This window comes from Rhincodon typus, chromosome 3 (assembly GCF_021869965.1).
Source record: "Rhincodon typus isolate 14 chromosome 3, sRhiTyp1.1, whole genome shotgun sequence".
Classification (NCBI taxonomy): Eukaryota; Metazoa; Chordata; class Chondrichthyes; order Orectolobiformes; family Rhincodontidae; genus Rhincodon; species Rhincodon typus.
In genome coordinates, this window is record NC_063334.1 from 127,612,985 (window position 1) to 127,623,605 (window position 10,621).

Sequence of the window (10,621 nt, forward strand, 5' to 3'; positions counted from 1 at the left end):
GCAGCATCTTTCTGAAAGAAGGGTCCTGACCGAAATGTCAACTTTCCTAACTCCTCTGATGCTGTCTGGTCTGTTGTGTTCCTCCAGCTCCACACTGTGTCATCTTGGACAGACTGGAGTTGTTTTCCTTGGAGCAGAGGAGACTGGCGAGTTCAGATTGAGATATATATAATCTTGAGGAACATAAGATAAGGTAGAAAGGAAGAAACCTTCCCTCTGGTTGATGTGAATGACTGGGGGCATTGATTTATGGAGTCAGAGTCATACAGCACATAAACAGACCCTTTTGGTACAATTCGTCTGTGCCGACCAGACATCCCAGTCTGACGGAGTCCCATTTGTCAGCATTTGGCCCATGTCCCTCTAATGCCTTTTAAATGTTGTAATTGTACCAGCCTCCACCACTTTCTCTGGCAGCTCATTCCATACACGCACCACCCTCTGCGTGAAAAAGCTATCCCTCAGGCCCTTTTTAAATCTTTCTCCTCTCACCTTAAACCTATGCCTCCTAGTTTTGAACCACCCTCTTCCCTGGGAAAAAGACCTTGGCTATTCGCTCTATTCATGCCCCTCATGATTTACAAACCTCTACAATATCACCCCTCAGCCTCCAATGCTCCAGAGAAAAAAGCCCCAGCCTATTCAGCCTCTCCCTATAACTCGAACCCTCCAGTCCCAGCAACAGACTTGTAAATCTTCTGTACCCTTTCAAGTTCAACAACACCCTTCCTTCAGAAGGACAACCAGAATTGTACACAGTATTCTGAACGTGGCTTCACTAATGTCCTGTATCGTGCGACATTGACATCCCAACTCCTATACTCAATGGTGTGACCAATGAAGGCAAGTGTCCCAAATGTCTCCTTCACCAACAACAACACCAACAGAAGTTGCTGGAAAAGTTCAGCAGGTCTGGGAGCATCTGTGAAGAAAAAGTTAGCGTTAACATTTCTGGTCCAGTGACCTTTCCTCAGCCTCCTTCACCATTCTGTCTATCTGTGACTCCACTTTCAAGGAACTATGTATCTGCACCCCTAGGTCTCTTTGTTCAGCAACAGTCCTAGGGCCCTACCATTAACTGAATAAGTCGTGCCCTGGTTTGCCTTTACAAAATTCATCACGTTATGTTTATCTAACTAAAACTTGAACTGCCAGTCTTTGGCCGATTGGCCCATCTGATCAAGGTGCTGTCGTACTCTGAGATAATCTTCTTCACTGTCCACTATTCCACTTATTTTGGTGTCAGTTGCAAACTTATTAACCATGCCTCCTATATTTGCATCTCAATCATTTATATAAATGATGAAAAGCAGTGGACCCAGCACTGATATTCGTGGCACACCACTGGTCACAGGCCTCCACACTGGAAAAACAACCAGCTACCACCACCCTGTCTACTTTCAAAATAAGTGGTAGGAGGTTTAAAGGGGATGAGATAAAACGGTTTCATCTAGAGGGTGGTGGGGATCTGGAACTCCGTCTGTGAAGGTGGAAGAGGTAGAAACTCGCAGTATTTAAGAAGTATTTAGATGTGATGCCAAGGCATTCAAGGCTATGGGCCAAGAACTGGAAAATGGGATCAGAATAATTAGGATTTTGATTGGAGTGGACTTAATGGGTGGAATGATCTTTTTCCGTACGTAGATCTCTATAACTCAATGATCATCATCTGGAATGGCCAGCAGACTTAATAGGCTGAATGGTTTACTTGACCTATTTTTCTTTCCTGTCTGTTTTGGGAATATTTTGATTGAGTGGAGTTTAACTGATGCTTTCTGTTTCAGACCATTTACAGACAGTGTGAAGTCGATAGCTCCAAGATATCACCCAGCAGTGCCCCAAACTCCAGTAAGGTGTTCACAGCCAACAGGACTAACTCCTCCCACAAGTAAGACAACCCATAGCCAGTCCATTCAAAACTAATTCACCCCTCCCCTCCTCCACCACTGACCTGTTCCCTCCCTTCCCAGCCACAGACACCCCCTCGCTACTTCTCTCGGCCCCCAACATGGACCCCTGACTGAGGTGCCGACCACTCTTCTATCCTGTGCACTGCCTGCCTCTCCAGCTCATGCTGTCATTACTGACCTTCACACTCTGAGGTTCTCATTCTCTTCTCCCCAGTGTGCCGGATATCCCAGTGCTGCAGCAATGTTTCAAGCCTTGGAGTTACATCCCGGATGGAATTCTGCCTGTATTCTGGAGAGTTGTCTACTGGACATCACAGTTTTTGACCTGGTAAATGACACCGGAAGCCTGCGTTGGGTTCAGCATTTATTTCCCATCCTTTAGTTGCTCTGGAGAAGATGGTGTGGTCAGACTGTTGGTGAATTAGAGCTCCTCATGACAGTTTATTGACTGAACTGTCACAAAACTCTCATCATTCCCAGCACTACGTTTGGCCTATTATTATGTACACAGTCATTTAATCAATTAACCCCAGTCAGCACCTTAACTTTTGATATACTGACGCTGCCCCGGACGAGGTGCCCCAGTTGAAGTCCTGCCTGATCCAAGCGGACAAGTAATTGCAAGAAATATCCACACTGACACGTGCAGTAGGTTGACCCACAATGCTGTTGGGAGGGAATTCCAGAATTTTGACCCATTAACAGTGATGATATATTTCCAAGTTAGAATAGTCAGTGGCTTGGAGGAGAATTTGCAGGGGGTGGTGTACCCGTGTATCTGCTGCTCTTGTTCCTTCTAGATGGAAGTGGTCATGGATTTGGAACCTGCTGTCTGAGGATCCTTGGTGAATTTCTGCAGTGCATCCTGTAGTAGTACACATTGCTACTGAGCATCGGTGGTGGAGGGAGTGGATATTTGTGGGTGTGGTGCCAATCAAACGGGCTGCTTTGTCCTGGAAGAGCTTAGCTAGGAGAACAGCAAGTTCTGGAGCACAAGTTTAAATGTAAAGCCGCTGTTTATTGCTGGCATCAGCCATTTAACGAACTAGGACACACATCATTCACTAGTTCGTATCCTTTGACTCATCCTCGTCTGCACCCTGTGTGCTGTTACAAGTGAAGTCGGCAGCTCACCACAACCCTCTCCAGACCAGTCAGGTATAGGAAGCAGATGTTGGCCTAGTCAGAGACATCCACATGCTCTGAAATATTTGTAAGCATCCATCAAGCTAGCATTCTCCTGCATAGTATTTTCATTAGTTGTTTGACCATTTGGTTCTGTTACAGGATCTTGCTGCCTTTTATGCAGTCCTATGCTCGTTCAGGTGACTTCTCCATTACGGGAAAGATTAAGACTGCGCTGTTTGAAAATGCCATCTACTACGGCACTTACCTGCTGATTTTTGGAGCTCTCCTCATCTATGTGGCTGTCCATCCTGGGCTGAGGCTTGACTGGTGAGCTACCCTTCACCTCAGGGTAGGGATGCAGGCGTGGAACTAGGGTTTATGCATGTGGCAGGGAGGGAGTGCCTCAGAGGGGTGAGTCGGAGGGGAGGGAGTGTTAAGTTGGCAGGGGAGCAGTGTTAAATTCTGGGCCTGACCAGATGTTACACGTTGGGTAAATGGAGGATGGAGAGGGGTTTCTTAAATTTATTTATGAAAATGGGTGTCACTGGCTGGGCCAGCACTTATTGCCCGTCCCTAGTTGCCCCTCGAGAAGGTGGTGGAGAGCTGCCTTCTTGAACCGCTGCAGTCCACGTGCTGCATGTTGACCCACAATGCCCTTAGGGAGGGAATTCCAAAGTTTTGACCCAGTGACAGTGAAGGAACGGCGATATATTTCCAGGAGTCAAGAATGTTGAAGATGACAATGCATTTGGTGAAAGGCCTCAGTGGGTTTTAGATACCATAGTGTGGTGGAGTTTGAAACTAGCATGGCTGCGGGGGGCGGAGTTTGAAACTGGAACGTGGCTGGTCGGGGTGGGTTTGGGGTGGAAGTTTTAAACTGTAATGCTGGAGGAGGGTTATGAAACTAACGCGGCTGGGTGGAGGGGGAGGTTTGAAACTGTAATGTGGCTGGGATAGGGGTTGAGGAGCAATAGTAGGCATCAATGAATATCGATCATGACTTCCAGATATACCCAGCAGAGAGACAAGGATTCTAGGAAGGCGATCAACCCACTGAAAGGATAGTATTGAACTGTAAGAAGAACATAAAATGTGATCAAGATTAGTGTAAACTAGAGGATTGGGAAGCTTTAAATCTGACAATGTGACCAGTAAAATAATAGAGAAAAAGAAAATAAACTTTGACAGTAAGCTTGCAAGTAATATCAAAGTAGACAGCACAAGCTCCTTTAAATGTATAAGACCATAAGCCATAGGAGCAGAAATTAGGCCATTCGGCCCATTGAGTCTGCTCCGCCATTTGATCATGTCTGATAAGTTCCTCAACCCCATTCTCCTGCTTTCTCCCCCTAACCCTTGATCCTCTTGATAATCAAGAACCTATCTATCTCAGTCTTTAATGTACTCAATGACCTGGCTTCCACAGCCCTCTGTGGCAGTGAATTCCATAGATTCACCACCCTCTGGCTGAAGAAGTTTCTCCTTATCTCCAGTCTAAAAGGCCTTCCCTTTACTCTAAGGTTGTGCCCTCGGGTCCTAGTCTCTCCTACCAATGGAAGCATCTTCCCAACATCCACTTTGTCCAGTCCATTCAGTATTCTGTAAGCTTTTGGAGCACTGCTCCTTTGTCAAGTCATGTCACCTGATGAAGGAGCCATGCTCCATAAACTCGTAATTTCAGATAAACCTGTTAGACTATAACCTGGTGTTGTATGACTTTTGCTTGGGTAAAGATCAGCCTGGGAGAATGAACAGCTGCTGATTGGGACCATTAGAGGCTGACAATGGGTTGCGTGTGGTAGCAGCCCATATGATAGCAAGGCCTGGTGTGAGGGGTTGGGGTAAGGACGTGGGAGAATGTGCTGAGGCTCTAAAATGATTTAACACAATATTGGACACCCTACATCCTTTAGGACACAAGTGAAAAATGAGATGCTGTTCTTCCAGCTTGCACTGAGCTTCGCTGGAGCACTGCAGCGAGCCTGAGATAGCGATGTTGGCCAGGGAACACAATGGTGTGTTGAAGTGGCAGGCAGCTGGAAGCTCAGGGTCGTTTTTGCGGACGGGGCAATAAGTGTTCCACAAAGCAGTCGCCCAGTCTGAGTTTTATCTCCCCGATGTAGAGGAGACCACATTGTGAGCTGTAAATGCTGTCGACTAGATTGAGTGGAGTGCAGATAAAGTGCTGCATCGCTTGGAAGGTGTGTTTGGGCCCTTAGTGAGGATGGAGGAAGTAAACAGACAGGTGTCACACCTTCTGCAGTTGCAGGGGAAGGTGCTGTGGGGAGCTGTTAAGTGGAGGAGGAGTGGACCAGATGTCCAAGAGGGAACAGTCCCTGCTGAAGGCTGACAAGGGAAAGGAGGGGAATATATTCCTTGAAAATGGAGTCGCAGGTAGATAGGGTGGTGAGAAGGCATTTGGCATGCTTGCCTTCATTGGTCAGTGCATTGAGTGTGGGAGTTGGGAGGTTGTGTTGTGGATGTACAGGATATTGGTGAGGCCACTTTTAGAACACTGTTCAGTTCTGGCCCCCCTGCTATGGGAAAGATGTTGTGAAACTTGAGAGAGTGCAGAAGAGATTTACAAGGATGTTGCTGGGACTGGAGGATTTGAGTAATAGAGAGAAGCTGAATAGGCTGGGGCTATTTTCGCTGCAGCATCCGAGACTGAAGGGTGACCTTCTAGAGTTAATAAAGTCATGAGGGGCATGGATAGAGTGAATAGCCAAGGTCTTTTCCCAGTATAGGAGGGCTCAGAACTAGAGGGCATAGGTTTAAGGTGAGAGGGGAAAGATTTGAAAAGTAGGGGGGGCAACTTTTTCAGGCAGAGGTTCGTGTGTGTATGGAATGAGCTGCCAGAGGAAGTGGTGGAGGCTGGTACAATTACAACATTGAAAAGACATCTGGATGGGTACGTGAATAGGAAGGGTTTAGGGGGATATGGGCCAAATGGGACTAGGTCAGATGTCTGGGTCAGTGCAGATGAGTTCATAGAATCCGTACAGTGCAGAAGCAGGCCATTTGGCCCATTGAGTCCACACCGACCCTCCAAAGAGCATCCCACTCAGACTCATCCACCACCCCCATCCCCGCATATCACACAGCTAATCCACCGAGCCTGCACATCTTTGGACTGTGGGAGGAAACTGGAGCACCCAGAGGAAACCCACGCAGACAGGGGGAGAATGTGCATCCTCCACGTAGTCAGTTGTCCAAGGCTGGAATTGAACCCAGGTCCCTGGCATGTGAGGCAGAAGTGCTAACCACCGAGCCACTGTGCCGCCCCCTTGGCCACAGTTGATTCTGTGCTGTAAAACTCCATGAGTTATGACGTTGTGTATCTGGTGGTGGCAGAAATGGAAGCTTTTGAATCTCCCGATGTCTTCCCCCACCCCTGCACCCTCCACCCCCGCAGGTACAAGCTACAAACTATTGGCATCACTGCTGCCAACACGTGGGGGCTGTTTCTGCTGGTGCTGTTGCTGGGATATGGCCTGGTAGAGATCCCACGCTCCTATTGGAATGCTGCCCGACGAGGTCACCTCCTCACCAAAACCCAGTTCAAAGTGGCGAAGCTGATGACAGAGAAAGCAGATGCTGAGGAGACGCTCGAGGATGTGATGGAGGTTAGTGACAGGGAGGGGCAAAGGGGTGGGGCATGGAGGTGGCAGCGTGGAGGGAGGGGAGTGCGGTGGGAGAGTGTGACAGGGATGCAGGGGGAGGGGGATCGGGCTGGGGTGTGTGGGGAGGGGTGGGATTTGTGGGGAAGGGGAGTGTGATCATTATCCTAGATATTTACAGCACTGAAAGAGGCTGCTGCGTCCATCGTGTCTGTGCTGTCTCATCCCTTTTTCAAATAGCCCAGCTATTTCTAACCACGTCCAATCACTGAGTCTGACTTCACCATTGCTGGTGAAATGGAGGAGGATGGGGAGGGGTATGTGAAGAAATAAATGTTGAACTGACTTGATTCATGCCTCTGACTAGGCGCTATAGCATTTCGCTACTTGTTAACAAAATCTTTTGTTCCTTCATGATGTGAATGTTTTTCCAGGAGGTCAGGAAGCTGAACGAGACAGTGAAATATAACCATCCCTTCAGAAAGTACATTGACACCATCCTCCGAAAGGTAAAGAAAGTGATGGGGGTGAAGGGAGAGGTAGTGAGTCTGCTCAGTAGCTGGGCGTAAATCAGAGAATAAATGGAGACAAGGGATTGGTGAAGGAGGCTTGGGGAAGGGGAGGGGGAAGGAAGGGAGAGACTTGGGGAGACGGTGAGGTAGAGTGAGTGGTTAGGGAAAGCAGAGGCCATAGAACATAGAACATTACAGCGCAGTACAGGCCCTTCAGCCCTCGATGTTGCGCCGACCTGTGAAACCAATCTGAAGCCCATCTAACCTAAACTATTCCATTATCATCCATATGTTTATCCAATGACCATTTAAATGCCCTTAAAGTTGGCGAGTCTACTACTGTTGCAGGCAGGGCATTCCACGCCCTTACTACTCTGAGTAAAGAACCTACCTCTGACAACTGTCCTATATCTATCACCCCTCAATTTAAAGCTATGTCCCCTCGTGCTAGCCATCACCATCCGAGGAAAAAGGCTCTCACTGTCCACCCTATCTAATCCCCTGATCATCTTGTATGTTTCTATCAAGTCACCTCTTAACCTTCTTCTCTCTAACGAAAACAGCCTCAAGACCCTCAGCCTTTCCTCATAAGACCTTCCCTCCATACCAGGCAACATCCTGGTAAATCTCCTCTGCACCCTTTCCAATGCTTCCACATCCTTCCTATAATGCGGTGACCAGAACTGTACGCAATACTCCAAGTGCGGCCGCACCAGAGTTTTGTACAGCTGCAACATGACCTCATGGCTCCGAAACTCAATCCCTCTACCAATAAAACCTAACACACCGTACGCCTTCTTAACAACCCTATCAACCTGGGTGGCAACTTTCAGTGATCTATGCACATGGACACCAAGATCTTTCTGCTCATCCACACTACCAAGAATCTAACCATTAGCCCAGTATTCTGCATTCCTGTTACTCCTTCCAAAGTGAATCACCTCACACCTCACACTTTTCCGCATTAAACTCCATTTGCCACCTCTCAGCCCAGCTCTGCAGCTTATCTACGTCCCTCTGTAACCTGCAACATCCTTCCGCACTGTCCACAACTCCACCGACTTTGGTGTCATCCGCAAATTTACTAACCCATCCTTCTACGCCCTCATCCAGGTCATTTATAAAAATGACAAACAGCAGTGGCCCCAAAACAGATCCTTGAGGTACACCACTAGTAACTGAACTCCAGGATGAGCATTTCCCATCAACCACCACCCTCTGTCGTCTTACAGTTAGCCAATTTCTGATCCAAACTGCTAAATCACCCTCAATCCCATGCCTCCGTATTTTCTGCAATAGCCTACCATGGGGAACCTTATCAAATGCTTTACTGAAATCCATATACACCACATCAACCGCTTTACCCTCATCCACCTGTTTGGTCACCTTCTCGAAGAACTCAATAAGGTTTGTGAGGCATGACCTACCCTTCATAAAAGCATGTTGACTATCCCTAATCAAATTATTCCTTTCTAGATGATTCTAAATCTTATCTCTTATAATCCTTTCCAACACTTTACCCACAACCGAAGTAAGGCTCACTGGTCTATAATTACCAGGGTTGTCTCTACTCCCCTTCTTGAACATGGGGACTACATTTGCTAGTCTCCAGTCTTCTGGCACTATTCCTGTAGACAATGACGACATAAAGATCATAGCCAAAGGCTCTGCAATCTCCTCCCTAGCTTCCCAGAGAATCCTAGGATAAATCCCATCCGACCCAGGGGACTTATCTATTTTCACACCTTCCAGAATTGCTAACACCTCCTCCATATGAACTTCAATCCTGTCTAGTCTAATAGCCTGTATCTCAGTATTCTCCTCGACAACATTGTCTTTTTCCTGTGTGAATACTGACGAAAAATATTCATTTAGCGCCTCTCCTATCTCTTCGGACTCCACGCACAACTTCCCACTACTGTCCTTGACTGGCCCCAATCTTACTGTAGTCATTCTTTTATTCTTGACATACCGATAGAAAGCTTTAGGGTTTTCCTTGATCCTACCTGCTAAAGACTTCTCATGTCCCCTCCTGGCTCTTCTTAGCTCTCTCTTTAGGTCCTTCCTGGCTAACTTGTAACTCTCAAGCGCCCTAACTGAGCCTTCACGCATCATCTCTACATAAGCCTCCTTCTTCCTCTTGACAAGAGATTCAACTTCTTTAGTAAACCACGGTTCCCTCGCTCAACCACTTCCTCCCTGCCTGACAGGTACATACTTCTCAAGGACACGCAGTAGCTGTTCCTTGAACAAGCTCCACATTTCAATTGTGCCCAGCCCCTGCAGTTTCCTTCTCCATCCTATGCATCCTAAATCTTGCCTAATTGCCTCATAATTGCCTTTCCCCCAGCTATAACTCTTGCCCTGCAGTATATACCTATCCCTTTCATTGCTAAAGTAAACGTAACCGCTAACACCTGGCCTGGTTCATTACCCAGTACCAAATCCAATGTGGCCTCGCCTCTTGTTGGTCTATCTACATACTGTGTCAGGAAACCCTCCTGCACACATTGGACAAAAACTGACCCATCTAAAGTACTTGAATTATAGTGGAAAGTTAAAGTCCCCCATAACAACTACCCTGTTACTTTCGCTCCTATCCAGAATCATCTTTGCAATCTTTTCCTCTACATCTCTGGAACTTTTCGGAGGCCTATAGAAAACTCCCAACAGGGTGACCTCTCCTTTCCTGGTTCTAACCTCAGCCCATACTACCTCAGTAGACGAGTTGTCATCAAACGTCCTTTCTGCCACCGTAATACTGTCCTTGACTAACAATGCCACACCTCCCCCTCTTTTACCACCTTCCCTGATCTTACTGAAACATCTAAACCCTGGAACCTGCAACAACCATTCCTGTCCCTGCTCTATCCATGTCTCCAAAATGGCCACAACATCGAAGTCCCAGGTACCAACCCATGCTGCAAGTTCACCCACCTTATTCCGGATGCTCCTGGCATTGAAGTAGACACACTTCAAACCACCTTCCTGCCTGCCGGTACACTCCTGCGACCTTGAAATCTTGTTCATGATCTCACTACTCTCAACCTCCTGTACACTGGAGCTACAATTCAGGTTCCCATCCCCCTGCTGAATTAGTTTAAACCCTCCCGAAGAGCATTAGCAAATTTCCCCCCCAGGATATTGGTACCCCTCTGGTTCAGGTGTAGACCATCCCGTTTGTAGAGGTCCCACCTATCCCAGAATGAGCCCCAATTATCCAGGTATCTGAATCCCGCCCTCCATCCCTGTAGCCACGTGTTCAACTGCTCTCTCTCCCTATTCCTCGCCTCGCTAGCACGTGGCATGGGTAACAAACCAGAGATAACAACTCTGTTTGTTCTAGCTCTAAGCTTCCACCCTAGCTCCTTGAATTTCTGCCTTACATCCCCATCCCTTTTCCTGCCTATGTGGACCACGACTTGGGGCTGCTTACCCTCCCCCTCCCCCT

General features: G+C 47.5%; 1 protein-coding gene across 5 annotated transcripts in view; it reads left to right on the plus strand.

Annotated features, from left to right (window-relative positions):
- The window catches only part of lmbrd2b (LMBR1 domain containing 2b), a 52,883-nt gene that overhangs the window by 1,650 nt on the left and 40,612 nt on the right, over positions 1-10,621 (plus strand). For all 5 annotated transcript variants that reach the window (XR_007261789.1, XR_007261790.1, XM_048595266.1 and 2 more), the window contains exons 3-7: positions 1,785-1,888; positions 2,125-2,238; positions 3,198-3,365; positions 6,454-6,664; positions 7,093-7,167. Coding sequence is in view for 3 of the 5 variants with exons in the window: in XM_048595266.1 (XP_048451223.1) it covers positions 1,785-1,888; positions 2,125-2,238; positions 3,198-3,365; positions 6,454-6,664; positions 7,093-7,167 (672 nt within the window). In the remaining 2 variants the exon portion in view is untranslated. The remainder of the gene's footprint in view (positions 1-1,784; positions 1,889-2,124; positions 2,239-3,197; positions 3,366-6,453; positions 6,665-7,092; positions 7,168-10,621) is intronic.